Here is a 20731-nt window from a genome sequence, read left to right on the forward strand (position 1 = left end):
TATTCGACTTCAATTTCAATAAAACAAGCGGTTCGATTAAGGTAAGATAAGAACAGAGAACAGAAATAGACATTTTGCTATTCTATTACTTTACCACTAAAGTTACGACAACGTCAGCTTCAAGCTTCGATCACTTCGTTTGCGGTCAATTTATATGTGAGAGAACAATCGATGCTCGGTGAAACGCGCGGTCATTGAATGATTGGTCGCTCTCACGGGATACACAAGCGTTTGGCGAACAATCCGAACATATCCTAGATACATTGATTTTTATCGACACCGATTACTTGATGACTTGAAATTGACTCGTGAATTTTGCTCCGAGTCACGAGTCAATCCACATTTCTGATACGCCGAGTCAAGTCAATTCAAGTTATTTTACCAAAGTGACTCGAGTCAAGTCAAGTCATACGAAAAAGTGACTCTAGTCATCCCAACACTGCCACATGACACCTTTTTGTCGCTTGCGTCTTATATTCTATGCATTACGTTTCATTCAGTGTGCATGCCTCTTCTTTACTTCACCTAGGCCAAGGTGGGCGTCTGATCTTGAAAGACCTTCCTATCTTTTCAATGTATCGCAGTTTTGTGGTGTTTTGAAACGATGAAAATAAATGTTAATAAAACTGATCGATTGATTGATTGGGTTGACACTCGGACATCGTGTCTGGGGCGTGTCCGGACATCATGTCTGGGGCGTGTTCGGCCTGTGCTGTCCTTCAGACATGTGTCTGAGGTGTGTTCAAACACGAGATCGCAGCGATACAGCACAATGAAATGACCATAACAATGACTCTTGCGTGGTTGCGATTGTTCACGATTTTCAAACTTTGAGGTGTATTTCAAGGGGGTTCCATTGCCCTGATTAGATTTTAATGTATATTTTCGGAATCAGTGAGACAGTAGCTTTCAAATAAGATCAACTTTTTTTAATTTAAAGGTCAACTGCATCTTATAAACAACTTCGCCTAATCATGTTCAGAATTTTTTTTCATACCGAAATTGCCGACTTTCCGTATTTCAAACTAATCGGAAATTGCCGTAATTTGGACTGAAAGTCCCAATATTGGTATGTTTACAGAAAAAGCGAAATGTTCATTGTGACGTCATGTAGTTGACATCTCTTCTGGCCGCTGCGGATGTATGCTATAGGGCTGTTGCTTTTTCAGTAGCAGGGCGATTATATTAGTTAGTTATCGCGGAGGTTTCGCTTGTAATGGATTCACCAAGTGAGTGCGATTACTCAGATGAGGAATGTAAGTATGCATTTTGCCCTTGCTTACGAAAGTAATGTTTAAACTGAACAGTGAACACGTATCAAGTGTTGATGAGCTCAATCCCGTATCTGTGGAACTCCTTACTGCTCCGAAAACGAGCGGTCGTCTGAGTATGATTATTGATGAATAACCTAAGGAGGTTAGTAATATATAGTATGATCAGCCTAGCTTGTTCAGCTGAAGCCGCTTGTCTATACCAAATGAAATACACCGGTATGTGTAATTTGGTGGAGTACCCTACCTCTTTTCAGTTATTAATCTTGGTATTATCAATTACAGGATAGAGGATGGAGGTTATTGCCAACTTATGCAAACTATTAGTGGGAGAGCAACTAACGAATTATTAGTGCATCACAGCATTACCAGGATTTCAATCAGTAGCTCAATCAGAGAGATATCTCACTATAGATATCATCAGGAATATTGTCATATAATTATACCATCTAGTTCGATGCATGAGCGAATGAGTCTCATTCACATGAAACGTTGAGTCGTGTGCCAAGTAATTACCCGTCAGTAACACAACAATTATGCTTTTCAGGAAGCTGAGAAAAACTGTGTACGGAAGTTTTGTTTGCTTGCCATTGGGATTCTGCAACACAAACGAACGAGAAATCCTGTCTGTACATACGATCAAAATTCACATCTAGTATTTTCAAAGGATTTCAATTTTGCAATGCTTCGCGAAGGAATAATTGTATTGAAAATAATAAATGCAACAACCAATCCATCAACAGTACTACTGTGTCAGGGAGAGAAATATAGTTTTGTGTCCAACAATAGCTTCTTTTGTCCAGCAATGGCTTCAACTAATTTTCACGATGCCGCTAGTTGAATGAGGAAGCCATCGCAATTGACTTGGTCGACTCCGCCGTATCTGGTCTTGCTTGAATACATGCGTCGACTTCTTCATTGCAGGAATCTAAAGCAGGTGTAAAAACATTGCAGATTTTTATAATAAAGTCGAATCAAAGGCAGTGTACCAAATGCTGTTCCGAAGTATCATAAAAATGAAGGATTCCCAACTGCATCATACCCAACTTTTGGACTGCTATGGTGATAGTGATACGTTTTAATCTTTTACTGAGCTGTCGATATCTTGAGAGATTTAGTCACAGATATCTGACAGTCTTCATTCAGTAACTTAAGTAACTAATATGATTATATGACTACACATGTACACAAACAGAAGTTTATTTTCAAAAGTAATAGCAACTCTTCCAATAAAATGAGCTCTGCGACATAACCATTATAGATCATGAAGTCAGCATGTTACAGACTCCTATTAACTAATGCCTTTATACATCTTTTTTCTTGATTGATTTTTAAGTGGCTTTATTTCAGACTACGTACACTTCTACTCAAAGTTTTTCAAGGCATACTTATTTCAGTTATTTGCCTATATACAGTCCATCCTCAAGATTACCGGACCACGACGGATCTATCGATCTCGCTTCCCATGACATGCCACCCTAGTTCTTCCATAGACTACTCCTTGTTGCTTAGACATCTTCCTGACTTTTCATTGTATCGCATTTTTTGTGGTGTATTGAACTGATAAAATTGCTTATAAACCAATGATGATGATGATGATGATTGCGCATGCACATGAGTGTAAACAATAACTACTTTGATGACTACCGTACCACAGTCAATACTACTATAAACGGTTAGTTACACTCTTACAATACCAGCTAACACAGTACATTTTCACTAACCGATTTTGGACACTTTGCATAGCTTTAGAAGTGCGATCCTCTGCCATTACCACAATTTCACTGGTGCGTGAAAATGAAGTATGAACGGCACTACTGCAGTACGTCGGCACTAAGTGTGAGAGTTTCCGTGGTCAGCAGTCAACTTTATTGCGCGTTTCGTATCTCGGATACGTCATTGAAAATGTCTCTGCCTTTGGTTGTCTATTAAGTCCGCACTTTTGGTCGCGGCGTCCGGTCACCTGACGGTATACGGATGGATTTTGGCAGCGATGTAAAGACATTGTAGGCACGGCATATTGCGTATTGGAGCAACCATACGCGACATAACATCTGACTCTATGAATCACCTCCTTCACAGCCTTCATGATCTCACTCAATGACTCAAACCCACAGCAAATCTATGCAACGAATCCCACCTAACAGCCAACAGGAATAACAAGAATTTTTGTTGTGTCAACTACTTGACGTCATTTCACGGCTGGATGATTTCGGGTCCGTTTTTCGGAATTTCGATTTGTAATTTAAATTACTTGAAAACTATCACGTATTTTTCCTTTTCATTATTTTTTTCTTATTCCTAACCACATAATCTACGAAATAAGCTAAAGTCTTTTCCGACATGCAGTTGACCTTTAAGCACGCGGGTCGTTCAGATTGCTGAGCATGAGCAGTAATTAACTCCGGGCAAGCAAGCGTGACGATGGGTGTTGCGTATCTATCCGTAGGTTAGTTATCTATAGATAATGAGAATGAGACATTTTCACATAGCTCAAAAAGTCCTTGAGCCGGAATCTATCCAAAGACCAGTCTGGCTCAGGTTCACGAAGCTCTGTTATGACAACTAGCGTCAAGAATTTAAGAGTTGACAGTTATGATAACCACCACTGAGTTATACAAACAACGGGACTCGGGAGCAAAGAACACACAGTGATCAGGCGCGGACGAGTGGGTTGAGTTGAGTTTATCCTTTCAAAATCGCCACAAGATTGCAATACGATGAAAATGTAGGAAGGTGTGGAAACGACTTGGGAGTAGTCTCTGAAATCAGTCATCCACCCACGGAGGAGTTGGCCTTCGTTTAAGTTCATCACAGAGTGAAGGTGATTTAATCGTTTAATGCGCCGCCGCCGCATCCTTCATTCAATTAATCAGGCAACTTAACTTCTTGGAATGGAAAGCTTGTGATGCATACCGGTACTGTTTATTTCTATGTTTCGAGTTATATTTAAAGATATACTCATGGATTTCGTGGGTGTCAAACGTATCAACTTCCTCCAGTGTGGTGTGTGGATGTAACAGGAGACACTGTACAAGACGAGACCCCCAGCAATTATTGTTAATTTGAACACCCGTTGATCCCAAATGACCAATAAAAATAACCAGGTTATGTAGCATCATGATTAAAATTTAATAATCATGAAATCATTTCCATTCAAAACGAATTTGTAGGCCTACATATTATATATTATTTCCGCCCTGATTATTCGGAATTTCATGCCGGTGACGTCATATTTTGTGATTCGATTGTTGTTTATAGTGTCCTTTCCAATTCTCTGAGTTGCTGACCATTACCCCTGACGAGTGTCAGAGCCGAAAATATTCGGGTTTTATTTCAATATGAATATACTATTCAACTATAATATTTAAAATTCCATCAAAAGAAAATTGTCCATCGTGGAATACTGCAACAATAAGAGCTGCTGACCTTTTTATGGCCTATGGCTTGTCATAAAAGATTTCATATTTATCAAATGGCCCCTGTCAATTCTTCCTTGCCGTTTTCATTACATTCACTTCATCTTGTGTCCTGGATTGACTGTGTGCTGGACTACACCTGGTAAATTTTCCATCTCATACAACATAAGTAACCAGTCTCCTACTAGGAAGTCTTCCGACTCAATCAACCTATCATCATCTATTACGATTTCACTTTCCTCCCAACTCTGTGTCACCTCATGATACTATCTTTCTCATTCTCTTCATTGTAATCTCTTTCGACCCCCCCCCCTCCGTTCACTACTGTGGTTAAATGCTGATCTTATTGACACTCATCCTTTCTCATTCCATTGCTGTTGCTGGAATATGATAATGATGATGATGAAAATATGATAATGATAAGAATGACAATATGGAGACAACGTCTCGTCGTTAAAGGATTCCGTCAATCCGAAGATTCTTTTCAGAAAAAATGCATATCTCATCTTGCACCGTGTCTCATCTTAGCTGCCTCCTCTCCAATGGTCCCTGAAATGATGACCTTTTTTTAGTCGTTACGCACTGTTGTCCAAGGGGCTGCGCAGTGAGTCGGCGATTGCTCGCTGACTCATCTCTCCTTTCCCCTATTGCCAGATCTTTAATTGCGAATGGCCCGCGTACGATTTTCAATAATGATGTCATCAAGTTTTCAAATCGAACCCAAATGTGCCCTGAAATGACTTTAAATGCACTGTTTCGTCACCAAATTTACACCACGCTTCCACCAATTGGTGGACGATGAACGACACAAAAATCTCGTTAAATTTAGTTTTGTTAGCATTATTCTTTCAAATAAAATACGTTTCGATCAAATTAGTTGTTCTACAAAAACCATTATATTTGGCAGCACAAAGCGTCGCGTGGTACGAGATCATGAAAAAGGTGGGGAAACCCTGATATATGATTATTGATCAAGTGATCACTCAATGTGACGGGCTCCAGTAATAGTAAAAAATCAAGCCACCCTTTGTTGCTTCTAATCAAAGAACATTGGAAAGAGTGCTAGAGCAATAAGACATAGGCTACATCACCTACATGGTATTGGTAAATCGTATCTCAAGCTCGACCTGTAGTCAATGACATGTATAGTAGGCAAGATTGTGATATGTGTTCATTGGATAGGCCCCTATGTATTCGACCGATTCAGGTTTGGTTGGTCGGAGGTGGTGTTTAGGTCTGTATGTTTTTTTCTGCCACACAACTACTAAAAGAGTAGTGTCTGCATGATGAACTTGTTGCATAGCTACTCAGCAATGCCATTTAACATTTGTTGTTATTATAGACTTTGGAGTTTAAACGCAACTCAGGAATGGACCATTACTAGATAAGAAGGCCTGGTGTTCCTTAAAATCTTTCCTACTCCCTAATTAAGGCACATACACCAGTTGAGAAGCACTGAGGTATATAGATCAAGTACTTTTTGAAACTATGTGACTGAGTGCTTCTTCAGTACTGGAATAATTCTACTTTTTCTCGAGTTGCAATGTGATATTTGGTCTATCTTATAATTTGGTGAATTCGATGGGCTACTTCGGCGTTGAGCTCCTATTGCAATAAAGTGTAGCGTCAACTAATATTTATATTCAAAACCGCTGATATTTCACCCAAGGTTTTTTTATTCCTTGACCCATTCCACATTGGTACAGTTATCTTGAATTTTATATGTTGGCAATGTGTTATTCGTGTTATTGATAAGAGAAGACTTGTGATCAACAATCAAAAACTACTTCATAAGCTCTTTACTCGAGAACTTTTCTAGTCCTTGTTTTACTTGAAATAGATTTCAGTTGATTTGCGAGGCAGGAGGCACTGCTTTTCCTTCCTTAACATTAGGTACTATACTACACTAACACCATGTGTCTGTTGCTTGGTCTGTGATAGACACGGATTACTAGTTTTTAAGTAGCTTTATCAAGTGTTTAACACAAGCAGAATTTCCATAAAATACAACTACCATTATATTTTATTTCTATGTTTTGAAGAGCTTCTTCACAATTGAATTATTTATGCTAAACTTATTAAGATTGTGTTACACACTCACTTGACTGTTTCGATCCAGGCATTCCAAAGCCATGATATCAGTTTATTAGGTATAATTAAATTGTGGATGGCATTTGACATCCAATTATATGTATTTTACTTCTCCAGTTTTTGTGGCACTCCTCTTAATCTCATAATCTAGCTTGCCATAGTCTGGTTTGTGACAATTGAAGCTACGCAGGCATTGGATTTATTGAAGTCATGTAGAGTGTAAACAGATTTTGCGTAATAGTTATGCCCCAAGGCTGCAATTGCATCTTTTCAGTTTCTTCAAGTAACAGATATTTCACAATATTGAGATATTTCATACTTTTGTTCTGTTAAAGGTAAAGTATTTTGACCTTGACATCTAGTATCACTCTATAATCCTAGTTGTAATAAATATATCGTGAGATTTGCAGTATTTTATTCTATTTTGACAAAGTATCATCAACTTGTATCAATGCTTTGGTATCTTGGAATTCCTGCTTCACGATAACATGATATAACCTTTTTCTAATTTCCACCTCATTGCATCATTATGTCTTGAAGCATCTTTTTATAGCTTGACCTTTTGCAACAGATTTACTATCGCCTTACTAAAGTTGCTGTTATCTTGATTAAGGTTTTTTTTTCCTGGAGCAGGCGTGGCAAAGTTGTGAGTCAATCAAATTTATATTGTTTACTATCATCCGTAGTGAGTGTTTGAGATATTGCAGCGGAAATGCTGGGAGGATTGCTCACAGGTATGGCCGGGTCACATCACGAGAGACCATAAATTCAGATACTAAGGAGTTTATAGTGTCACTTGAGTAATGGTCATGTATTTTATCTCAAGGTACACCCACTAAATTATGGGAGTAGGACTGTTTACTGTTGATGTGTTTCACCACCTTATCTATCTGGTGGATCATTTCTTCTTGGAACAATCTCCTTATATATACCCTATATATATGCCTTCCTTCTCTCTATATATACCGCATATATATATGCCGTCCTCGGTGAAAATGTTCAGGGTTGACTAGTACAACTGAATAGAAGCCATGTAATACGCTTCATAGGTATTGTGAAGTTACTTCTGCAGTCATTTTCAATACTATTCTTACTGTGCCGTATGTTAACCGATGCATATTTTTACATCTAGATCTTGGTTTAAATCTCATACGAAATGTAAATAAGATGTGGCCTACACTATTCATTCATCTCTATGTCGTTTGCGCTCTGAGCTTTGCACAAAGTCTGAACTGCCCCGGTTGCGATCAAATTTTGTGCTCTCCAAGCTTTTGCAGCCGCGGAGAATTTTGTTACCTGAAGAATGTGACATGTACCTCAGAGCCTTGCATGAAAGTTCCTAGCTGCATCTCAGCCACAGATATCTGCAATAATCCCTTCTTCGATGACAGCAATGCTGTTTGGGATTGCGCATCTGTGTCGTCGTGTCCAATTGGGTTTAGTTGTGAGAATGGATACTGCTGCGATGTAGGATCCATGGACCTACCCGCCAGTGAGAATTTTGGAGACGAAGACATTATTCCTGATGTCGGTGATGGCACTTCATTTTTTCCCGAGTTTGAAGACAATGAGCGGAAGCAGGATTCGCCTGAGACGAGCTGTGATCCATGTTCATTTTCGCCCTGTTCGTTCGCGACGTGTGTAAGTAATGAACAGGTTACTTGCATGATGGACAATTGTTCGTGCCTAGTTTGGTACGAAAATGAAAAAGGAATGCATGTTGAATGCGAACCTCCTGGGGAAACAGATATCTCGAATATACCAATTGATTTATTTCCGACAGAAGAACCAACTGCCAGCTCTAATAAGCATTTAACAGTTGCAACGAACGACATCTCGAATATACCTTTCGATATATTCCGCAGCGATGCGAAACTGACTAGTTTGAAGCCATCTGCAGCAGTGACTTCAACGAGGCATGATATAGTCACTCTGCAGTCTGTAGATCCAGTCGAGCAAAGTGATAATCGCCTTATACTGGTTATTGGTGGACTGGGACTAGCGGCATTGTTAGCGGCTATAGGTTTCGCTGCATATAAAGTCTATTCATCAAAGATAAGCCGGCAAAATGATGCCTCGCAAGCCGAAATTATTGAAGTTAAAGTGCCCTTGACTGATGTATCGCAACACAACAACAATGATGTCAAGCAGTCCGATACCTTAAACGGTCATTCCAATGCCAATCCAGTTTAGACAAAGCATTTTAACGGTGGATTATCGTTCTTCCATTAGTTCAAAATGCGACAGCAAGTGAATACTGCAGGCCTCCCTGTGTGCTTTCATGGCGTTGGTGATTCAAGTTCCATGGTGTTTTTACTTGTCATGTGGCGCGGGTGCATTGTACTAAACAACTGATTTTTTTTATCAAACTCAGCAACCTTGATATAGTACACATTTATGTTAAAGAGTTTGTGACTTTTGCTAGAAGGTGTTCACATAGTTTTCCATTTATAGATACTTCTTTCTAAAGCTAACTAGCAGCGGATATATTGAATCCCAATGTGGGTACAGCTCTTGCTATATAGGCCACATGACATTCACTATTGGTTAGTGCAGTGGTTCTCAACCTTTTTGACCTCGCTGCATCCTCTGAAAGGGTAAAATAGTTTGCCCTACCCAAGCACTGCAAGTGTTCTGTGATTTGGGAAGCTGGTGACTAAATGTAGGTCGTTGCATCAAACCTTTTCAGCCACATGTGGTGTATGAATAATTGTGATCTTTTAAATGGGGATGACCTTTCTTTATTCTTTCACCAGTTAAATAAGGTCGAGATTAGGATTGAAAGTGGTAACCTTTTTAGAGTGTTGTAGCTAAAAGTCATGACTAGGGCAAGTTTTTGCAACTTTTGCAACTTTTTTTTACAGCTTCCTAAATACTCATAAGGTATGTAGAATGCTATTGTAAGCTGTTTAAAGGAATCTTATAGTGCAACTTTTTGCAACTTTTGTCCATTTTTTTCATGCAACTTTTTGCAACATTTTCGATTTTTCATGAAAGTATTTTCGATTTTGGTGGAATACACTGCCAAATTCGACTGAAACACCGTAAATCAGCACCGAAGTAACGCTTTTACGGGTATGTCGGGAGCTGAGCCGGTAAATGGACCTTTTTTTTAGTCAACCAAGCAAAATGTGGTCAAAATGCAACTTCTGCAAATTTTTACAAACATAAATGCAACTTTCCACGGATTTAACTGCAACAAAAACTTGCCCTAGTCATGACTTTCGTCCCGGCTCTAATACCACAGTGTCATTGCCAGTGATGACGTTTTTTAGTCATAAGCTTCCCAAATCCTATTCAGAATTTCGATGTCCTTAATTTTTTTTATATGTCGACCGTAACTCTTATGTCATTTTCTCATGGCACCCTAAGTAGTCCAATCGGCACCTTATTTGAGAACCACTGGGTTTATCAGCTTTTCACTGCCCTCAATTCTGTATTACGTTGTGCCGGCTGTTTGTATCTGGTATGTCGAACATAAATAACATTTGTACTGAACACCTGTCTGTTTTGTATATAATCTTAGTAATTTTGTATGGTGCCAACTATATCTTTGAAATCAGCCAGGATTCGAAATTACAACTGTGCTATCAGTTGAAACTTTTTGATAATAAGATGAATGCATTTTACAAAGAACTTTTTATCCAGCATTCTTCTGATGCGAGTGACGTGTGCTTGTGTGTGTAATTATTTCTCTAATTTGTAGCAATTATGTCTGTATATGCTATGTTTACTACATAGGTAGAATTCACTGTATTACCAATTATGTAAAATTACTAGATTTTTCACCAAGCAAACATATCATTGAATAAACTAAGAACTCAAGTCTACTTTTGTGATTTGTGGGTATTGTCAGTTTCGTAGCATCACTTGTGCAGCAATGTGATTCAGGTTCTACAATGGAATTAGGGTTAGTATGTCTGTGACTTATCGAGCAGAGGTGGAAATGTTCATTGACGCTACACCGATAGAAGCAACGCTGCACATTTCCACTCTGGTGCGGCTGGAACTCTCAAGGTTTTATTGACTCGAGTTATATTTTCGAATGCGTAAAATCACTCGAATCAAGTCAATTTGTGTATTAACTCTACCGTCAGGATTGACAAGTAGTTTGAAAATGTAGGTTGGGGAAAATGATCAGTCCTGGGAGCAATGTTCCCTCTAAGCTGCGCAATGCTGGCTCAGTCTCTGCGCACAGAAAATCCAAGTTGCACACAAAAAATCCGAAGTGATGAGAGAGAGAGAGAATATATTCGGTTCATGAACATTGATAATACACAGATAGATAAATACAAAGCAAAGTAGGCTATGTATAATTCAGAACCAGGCTGTAGCGAAGGGATCGGGAGATGACTTTTAATTTAGTCGTTACGCACTGTTGTCCAAGGGGTGCGCAGTAAGTTGGTGAGTGTGCGAGACTCGTCAAAATTAAATGGGATCATTGCCTGGAATTCTATAAAAAAATCACTCGGAATGAGTAATGCTGCCACAAGCAGACGGGAATTTGAACTCCAGATTCGTTATTCCATCTTGCCACAATGTACATGTGCTCTACCACCCAGTCGCAAATATTTTGCTAATCACTACCAGGGTTATAATCAAGTCACAAATAAATCTCACTTTCATACTTTTTACTCGAGTGAATTCGAGACGTATTCAATTCACCACCGAGTCCAAGTCAACTAATAGACGGTCGAGTCCGAGTCGTTCGCTGTTTTCAACTCTTTATTCAACTCTGCGCGAGTGATATACAACGGCTCGCATTCGTAATATAGTAGGCTTACCATACGTCCTCTTTTAAGAGGATTTGTCCTCTTATTTGACTTTTTTGAAAGTGTCGTCGGAGGACGCCCTTTTGTCCTCTTTTTTGAAAATTTAGGTCAGATTTAGAGAAAATTGCGACCGATATGCCGTAAATGAGCACAGAAGTGACGCTCCGGAGGGTATTTCGGAGCGAAAAACTCTATTTTGAGCTCCGAGCGAAAATATGACCTTTTTTTTAGTCATCCACCTAGCAATGCGGAGAAAAAAAACGATATTTTGAGCTCTGAGCGCGGAGAGATGACCTTTTTTTTTAGTCAACCGGTCGCAAAGTGGGAAAAATTCACCGGTTTTAAGAATTCTACTCCGGTTTTGCAAGTCTCAAATTTCTGAAAAAGTGTCCTCTTTTTAGATTTCCAAAATATGGTAAGCCTATAATATAGTCATAGGTCATATGCCAGCATGGGTTCTTCTGATACTCTTTAAATCCTTAATCCAATCGAAGTTACATTATGGCATCCTCTGTTGGGGGGCTGCCAGTAAAACTGCACTCAAGCCACTGCAGAAACTACAGCATAAAGTACTCCGAATCATAGCTAGGGCTCCAAAGGGGCCTGGCTGCCCATCCAATAAGTCGCTGCTGAAGAGATTTGGCGTCCTAAACATAGAAGATATGCGGAAACTAGAAATCGCCAAGTTTATGTATCAGTTTCACTGCGGTCGTTGCCCTGAATATTTCAATGACTTCTTTACCTCTGAATCAAAAGCGCACAAGTACAACACACGCGCGTCCACGTCGTCCAAATATCATATGATCGACCGAAAATATCATCGCTCCATCAAATATGCCGGACCTGATGTGTGGAACAGTATCCCGCCGGCCATCAGACAGTCGACGAGCATGTCCACATTCAAGTCGAAATACAAACAATTACTACTAAATAAATACAGTCCATCCTCAAGATTACCGGACCACGACTGACCTACCGATCTCGCTTCCCATGACATGCCGCCCTATTTCTTGTCGCATTCCTTTTCTATACTATCTTCTTTACTTTCATTCAGTGTGCATGCCTCCTCTTTACATCGCCTAGGCCAAGGTGGGTGTCAGATTCCATAGACTACTCCTTGTCGCTTCGACATCTTCCTGTCTTTTCATTGTATCGCATTTTTTGTGGTGTATTGAACTGATAAAATTGCTAATAAACCAATGATGATGATGATGATTCCCCAATCTTAACATTTTCTGGCCCTATTTACCAAGTATCAGGATTGATACACGAAATACCAATAATATGATGACTATACTATTCTTCGAAGTTATAATGAAATGTTGGTCTTGGCCGTCCTAGTCTCGAGTCATATGACTTGGTTTGAGTCATACACAATGACTGGGGTAGAAGTCGAGTCAATACAAATTTACTGTAGTCGAGTCATTTTACGCGTTTGAAAAAATGACCCGGCTCAAGTCGACCAAAAAATGAATACTAGCCAGCCTTCAGGATTACCGGACCACGACCTAACATCGACCTCGCCTTCCGCCACATGCCACCTCATTTTGTCGCTTGCGTCTTATATTATCTGCATTACCTTTCATTCAGTGTGCACTGTGCATGGCTCTTCTTTACTTCGCCTAGGCTAGGCCAAGGTGGGTGTCTGATCTTGAAGACTACTTCAAGTTGTTTCGACACCCTCCTATCTTCTCGTTGTATCGCAGTTTTGTGGTGTTTAGAAACGATGAAAATATCAATAAAACTGACTGATTGATTGAAAATCGCGACCAGAGTCGAGTCATGACAACCCCTACCACGGGGATATTTACAAAAACTAGTTTCTGCTTAATGAAACCATCAAGACTATGACTCCTCAAACAAATTTCTAAGGCTAGCTTCTTAGTAGTGTACCGATTTACTGATCTTGTGGTATGGAGACGCGTTATTCCTATTGGGTGGTAAGTTATGACGTAGTCACGAATGCGACATAATAGCGTCCAGACCAGCGGGTTCTCAATTTTTTATGGTCGTGACTCGCTTTCTGTTTTAAAAGTGTTCCGTAGCCCTGTTCTTCGTCCAATTCGAAATATAGAGGAATTCTGCTTTTGTGATACAATAGTGAAAAGCTGAACTACTTTGATTGCTAGCGAAGATTGCCAGTAAATTGAGGTGCTGAGGATAAATTGGGACTCGAGATTTACATTTCAGTGCGAGTATAGTTCTTGGTTACTGGGCGCTCTCGAAACGTTTCTGGGCCAGCTTCAAACAACTTCTGGGTTGTGGGAAGGGGTCTACTTTGCAAGTGATGCTATTCTTGTATTGTGTGGTGTGTTTTCGTGAACTCTGCGTATTGCGATGCCGGAACAACAAATCCAATTATGCTACCGAATTATGGGATTCTTATAACCGGCGCCATTGTGGGTGGTTTTGTAGAAAGAATGGAACCCAAGAGATAATTATATCTAATCCCACCCGATATTGCCTTCATCTCGATTAACACGTGCCAGCTTACTGAGTTTGAGTAGCCTACCCTTTTCAACAGAATATGATCCCGGGGATAGCCTACATGCCGGTTACAGCACTGAAACAGCACCATTGGTTCCTCTCCCAAGCGCTATACCATGGAAAGCTTGAAGTAGAATTGATTTAGGAACAGGAAAGGATTGTTCATTGAACTTAAACTTTCAATCAAGGTCATAATTTCCCAAATGACTCTGGCCCACCCTTTAAAAGCTCTGCATTGTAATAGCCGTTTATTGGGTTTGATAATCTTACTTTGCCAAATTGCTTTTTTCAGAATGTGAACTGACAGCTCTTACACTAATTCATCTTATAGGCTATTATGTTTTGTTTTTATTGTATTTAATTATTTCGTTACTTCTTTCTTATTGTTACCTGTTACTCTGTTGCTAATATATTCTTGACGCGAGAATCCACTTGAACGATGCTTTCATACTGCATCGATGTAGCTGATTGCTGCAATATTCAATAAAACTGTCTCCCTCTCCCTGGTACATTACTCTAGACCAGTAATTCCAAATCATTTTGACCTCGCGGACCGATAATATTTCAAAACCAATCTCGCGGACCGGTGAACCTTCAAAAACTGAAATTCACCCGATAGATTTAATCACGACAACTTGAACGTATTGCTGGAAACTCCATTTTATGAGGACTTTTTGAAAAATCCTGTTAAATACCACAAACTTGATTTTGATAGTCGGGGTCCTTTGAAAAAAATGTGCATTTTAAGGCACTATAAGGCTATATTACACTGCCAAGACTTGCATAATTGAAGTTTGTTTAAAAGTCTCCTAGCATTTACATATTCATTGTCCGAAACGAGTTGTAGGCTACACCTTTTGACAGTGTCTTTCAACACATGTATCATCGACGAACGCCTATATGAACTCTTTATTGCGATGCCATGCAAAAAATAGATCCCAAACTCAGAGTTGTAATGACTCGAGTCACGATTTTCTGATGACTCGGCGTGACTCGAGTCATTTTCTCAAAATGCGGAAATGACTCGACTCGACTCGAGTCAATCTGTGTATTGACTCAACTTGGACTCGAGTCATTGCGCACGACTCGAACCAAGTCATATGACTCGAGACTCAGACGGCCACGACTAACATTTCATTGTAATTTCGAAGAATAGTAAAGTGACCACCCTATTTGGGCTTCGTCTATTGGTACTGGCACTTGAAAATGCGACAGGAAACTATTAAAAGTGAGGAAAATTAGTATATTATTAATGCGAACCGTTTGATATCACCAAACAGAGTTATAACAGCGGGTTTAACAAGACTTTAACTGCTAACTGAGCAATCAACACAATAACTTTTGGACTTTTGAGTCATTATCCCATGACTCGGACTCGAACCTCTGCTCGACGACTTGTACTCGGACTTGACTCGGTGGCGAATTGAAAATGACTCGACTTGACTCGAGTCAAAACTATAAAAGTGAGATTGACTTGTGACTCGGAGTCTTGTGACTTGGTTACAACCCTGCCCACACTTCTAAATAAGTTCAAAATTTGATGTTTATTCCTCTAATCAATGAAAAAGCACCCAACTTCTTGCATTTTGGAACTGATATATATATACAGAGGTGGTCAAAGTAGTCAAGAAAGCTACTCAAGTAGAAGTAGAAGTAGCGACGAAAAATTCTATTCAAGTACGAGTAGAAGCACTTCCTTCATAAGTAACCTAAAACTACTTGAAGTAGAAGTAGAATTGACTGACTTTAAATATACTCATGTAAGTAAGTAGTTGTGAAAATGATCGTAATTCGTTCGCAGCAATGTCAAAAGCTGCAAATTGCGCTATGCGGAAGGTGTAGAGAGCTTAATTCATATTGATACATCCCAGAAGGTGTCAATTTTTGACAGAATGTAAGCATTCGTCCGCATCATGGGATGTAAATGATAGTATTGATATGGAAATGCAATACTATATAATCCTTTGTTTACTCCACGGCCCTTTCTTGGCCGTGGCCCATTTTCCGATTTGAAAATGTGCTGTGGCCCATCTGTTATCTTGGAGACCCGATCGGATCATCAGAAGCTAAATACCTCTGCAGCACCTTTTACTCATTGAGGCCCACGACAGGATATATTTTGTCGCCCAAAACACCTGGACCGGGTACTAGAGTCATAATCTCGCTCAATGCGTGGTAATCAACAGCGGTGATATGCCTATTCTCTAAAATATGCGCATTTTCACTCAATTTACTGATGATATTTAAATCTACACATCCCGGGACGAAAATTTCCAAGTTGAATAAATATGCTCCAACAAACGACCAACGAAATAATCTTGGGCGCCTTCGAGCTCCCCCAATTGGAGGTTTGGGTGCAGCAGTTACAGTCTCGTGGATCATAGGCTAAAATTCCTGTGTATATTATGATCGTCCGCTGCTCCATTCGCGTCGCGAAACACAATGATCACATCCCCGCATCCGCTATGCGTCTGGGATTTTAGTTCTACTTATTGTGGGGAATGTTAATCATTCTGGGCCAGCTTCAAATATTTCATTGGTGAATTGGGTCCTAATACAGAGAAGTGGAGAAAGATTTTTTTAATATGCATGCTGTACTACAGGGGTGTCAAACATACGGCACGCCAAATGCATGTATTGCTCAGCATATCCCTAACCAAGGATATCTAGAAACTTTTAGATAACCCTGTCCCTAACTAGTGTTGAGATTTTTACTGATATATACATCTATTAAATAATCCCTCAAGACTGCAAATGACGAGTACGTTCCATTGTTCATAGACGTCATTATAACCACCCGACAGCGGTGCTCAGGTGTCATTCACTGTTCACCATTAGAAGTACGTCATCGACACCCAATTCCGGAAGGTATAAAATTGCACACTGATCTCATAGTTTTATGGAAACATAGACGGAAAATGAGGTATTTACAGCAGCAAAAACGCCAATGAGAGACCGTTATGTGAAGGTTACATAGATAATGAAAATAGTTAGTTACACTAAAGTATACTTCGAATTTATGTGGTCGCACTGCTGTAGGCCTATCACTTCTGACTGAAAAGATAATGGCCCCGAGAAAAAACATCGAATCACGATTATATATTAGTGAAGCAATTCCTACGTCTGCGCAAAGGAAACATATAAATATGCCTTCATAATATCGTTGTTAGATCCACTTTTCAGCAGTATTCAACCGGCCAATAATAGTATTCTTGCCAATTCCATTCTAATATAGATGCCGCAATAATAGAGCCCCTGTGATCCTTAATTTAATATAATATAGGCTACGATTGTATATTTAGGCTTTGATAACAAAGTATACAGGTGAGAAACGAGGGCATGGATTTTGAGGCACCATTTTGAAATTATTTGACTGGTCCGGCCCGCAAGCGATCTAAAGGTTTGAATCCGGCCCGCGGCGCCAGTTGAGTTTGACACCCCTGCTGTAAAATGTACAATATATGTCTTGTACCAAAGCAACTGAAGTTGCGATGTCAGATTATTCAATCCAATGATACAATCAATTCATGTGAATCTTACATTATGTAGGCATGCAGGACATTTTAAACCGACGTCAAAGAATAATGCGCCCCGTTAAATCATCAATCAATTACGATTCGTCGCGGTGGTGCATTATACCTCGATCCACCAGAATTTGCAATTATGGCTATTTTTATCTTACAATAATACGACCTGTCGAAGTACAATAAATCTATAGGCCTACATCAATTACACTTCATTGCGAGTTCATTGCATACCCCTTTCAACGGCATACGACATATGAACTTGCCAGAATACTTGTTTACTTCAGCATTACCTTCCAGTTATTACATACTCAAAATTATTTTAGTTGCTGTAAGCCGTAGGTTGTCATAGCACGTGGAAAAAAGCCACCCGTTCTCTTTATAACGTTTTCGACTTGAACATGCTGACTCAATACGTGCCACTACGTCTAATTAGAGTCAGATGAAAATAAGTTTTATGTAGCCTACGTATAATTAGAAAATATATTTGGTAGCGATTAACATAACAAATATAACTTAACTTACATTAATTCTGAAATTTCTAAATAGCTTTGTGGCCCACTTAAAATGCTCCTGTGGCCCACCAGTGGGCCATGGCCCACCCTTTGAGAACCCATGGATTACTCGAACACCCGGTTTTAAAAGAAAATCACAGCATGGCGTCCTCCCCCATAATATAAGTCCCCTATAGTTCAGTCGAAGAGCAATACGGAGAAATTGTGTCGGGTACGGCTTTAAAATTTTCCGCGATTAGTATACGTTAATTAAAAGTATGACAGATCTTTAAAATGCCATATAGTGTAACAGCTTTTATTTTCGAAAAATATATGGCATTACTACATTTGATTTTATACTTCAACATATGTATGTTCTCCAAACAAAAGAACTGAAACTATGATTAGAACTCAACGTATAATACTCGTAATTGAGAGAAAAAAGATCTACTTAAGCCTAACTATAGGCTACCTGAAGTAGAGGAAAATGCTACTTGATAAAGGCGGTGAATGAGAAAACTGTATTTTGGGCGCTGCGCGAGAAGTTGACCTTTTTTAGCCAATCGACCACGATGTGGGAAAAATTTACCATTTTTCAGGATTTTCTTCCGGTTTTGCAAGTCTGAAAAATTAAAAAAAAGTGCCCTCTTCAGATTTCCAAGGTAACCCTGGGTCAGGGTTGTCAAACAACGGCCCGCGGGCTGCATCCGGCCGCCAGACCATTTCATCCGGCCCGCGGGGCCATTTTGAGTAAATTGAAAAATTATTGTCTTATATAGAGCACAGGGGTGTCAAACATACGGCCCTCCTGACTATTTCATCCGGCCCGCGAGGCAATTTTGAGTAGATGGAAAATGATTATTTTATCATTAAATAATCCCTCAAAACAGCAAATGTAGAGCATATTCATAGGCCGCACTATAACCAGCCGACTGCGGTGTTGTGGTTTCACCCTAGTATAGTTCAGGGCCGAAACAGTACTTCCTCAGCCCCCCGAAAACGTTGGTATTTTCCCTCCCCATAGGATCATAAACCAAACAGCTGGGGTCTTATACCCTACATTGGCGGCAGGTCTTTTTACCGTGACCAGTAATGCACGTTTTACTGTTGGGCTCGGTGTTTAAATGTGTCGCGCATGCCGCGAAAAAAATTCATAGTCAGAATGGAACGTTGTCTATTGGTAATTGCATAATGCTGATAATTTTTTCATTCTCTCACAATCCACGTAATAACATTTACTGGTAGAGCTGACTGTCAGGTTGTGTGTCCAATAAATACTGCTCAATATATTCGGCGTCCTAAACATAAAAGATATGCGGAAACTAGAAATTGCCAGGTTTATGGATCGATTCCACTGTGGTCACTGCCCCAAAAATATCAACTTCAGCGATTGCAATTAAATCTCTTGTATCCCTCACAATGCAGACGCGGGGATGAGGCCATAATACGAATGAAGTAAGGGAGCATAGAAATATGCCGACTTATACTGCAGTGTTGGGATGACTCGAGTCACCTTTTTTGTATGACTTGACTCGAGTCACTTTGCTAAAATGACTTGACTTGACTTGACTCGGCGCATCAGAAATGTGGATTGACTCGTGACTCGAAGCACAATTCACGAGTCAATTTCAAGTCATCATGTATAATCAGTTTCGATAAAAATCACTGTATCTTGCATTTGTTCAGATTGTTCGCGAAACGCTGGTGTAACCCGTGAGAGCGATCAATCATTCAATGATCGTGCGTTTTACTGAGCCTCCATTGTCCTCTCACAAATATATTGACCGCAAGCGAAGTGATCGAATCTTACAGCTTACGTTGTCGTAGACTAGCATAGTAAAGTAATTTTATAGCAGAATGTAAATTTCTGTTCTCCGTTCTTACCTTAACCAAACTTCTTGTTTTATTGAAATTGAATTCGAATACAGTTTACATCGTCCTCAACCGTTGGCGCAGGCTCGAATTGTGTCATATCAATTTGTAACTGGGTAAATGTATTACATCTAATCAATTCGTATCCCATTCTCTATTTTGGCTGGTAACTATAAACTGAGGCTATGCAATTATACTACGTAGTTTAGCAGTTGTAATCATATGTGAGCAATACAGCGCCTTCTTGGTGTGTATATTTAACTGTATATTCGTTTACTCAATCTGTATTTCAGACAGTTAGCAAAATGCCATGACGTAGCATACCTCATACTTCGAAAAGGCAACTTGACTTGAAATGTGACTTGACTTGACTTGACTCGACTTGACTCGAGTCACCTCCAAAAATCGAGTGACTTGACTTGACTCGAGTCACCTTCGGAGATCGATTGTCTTGACTTGACTCGAGTCAAAATGTGCAATGACTCGAAATGACTCGTGACTCGAAGGTAGTGACTTGATCCCAACACTGTTATACTGTCGTTAGCAGCACTGATTTAGCGACACTGTATTCAACCGGTCAATCACCGTATTTGCGCCAAGTCCATTGTTCGCGAATCAAAGTTTTGCTGCTTGTGAGAATAATTCCGCTGTGATCCGTGATCCATACTTTTATCAATTTAAATATATGCTTGATATCAAAGAAGTCAAACGAAAGGCAAGGTCGTGAGTAGGGCTGGGCACAATGATTCGAGTACTCGAATATGAATCGAGTAATAATTTTAATGATTCGAGTCGAGTAGT

General features: G+C 39.7%; 1 protein-coding gene and 2 long non-coding RNA genes across 3 annotated transcripts in view; 1 reads left to right on the plus strand and 2 right to left on the minus strand.

Annotated features, from left to right (window-relative positions):
• Nucleotides 1-20731, minus strand: part of LOC145441029 (uncharacterized) — a 416627-nt gene that overhangs the window by 133738 nt on the left and 262158 nt on the right. The gene's annotated exons all lie outside the window — the stretch shown is intronic.
• LOC145441025 (uncharacterized) lies at nt 1947-3888 on the minus strand. The gene is made up of 2 exons (XR_013915695.1): nt 2996-3888; nt 1947-2199 (listed from the first exon to the last, which is right to left on the minus strand). It is a non-coding gene; the product is annotated as an uncharacterized LOC145441025 (long non-coding RNA).
• On the plus strand, nt 7901-10611 carry LOC145441018 (uncharacterized). Its single transcript, XM_080318809.1, has one exon. The coding sequence runs from the start codon at nt 7949-7951 to the stop codon at nt 8972-8974; it is 1026 nt and encodes a 341-aa protein (XP_080174935.1). The 5' UTR covers nt 7901-7948; the 3' UTR covers nt 8975-10611.

Source organism: Botryllus schlosseri, chromosome 6 (assembly GCF_051294905.1).
Source record: "Botryllus schlosseri isolate E-star chromosome 6, Bs_hap1, whole genome shotgun sequence".
In the NCBI taxonomy this organism is placed as follows: domain Eukaryota; kingdom Metazoa; phylum Chordata; class Ascidiacea; order Stolidobranchia; family Styelidae; genus Botryllus; species Botryllus schlosseri.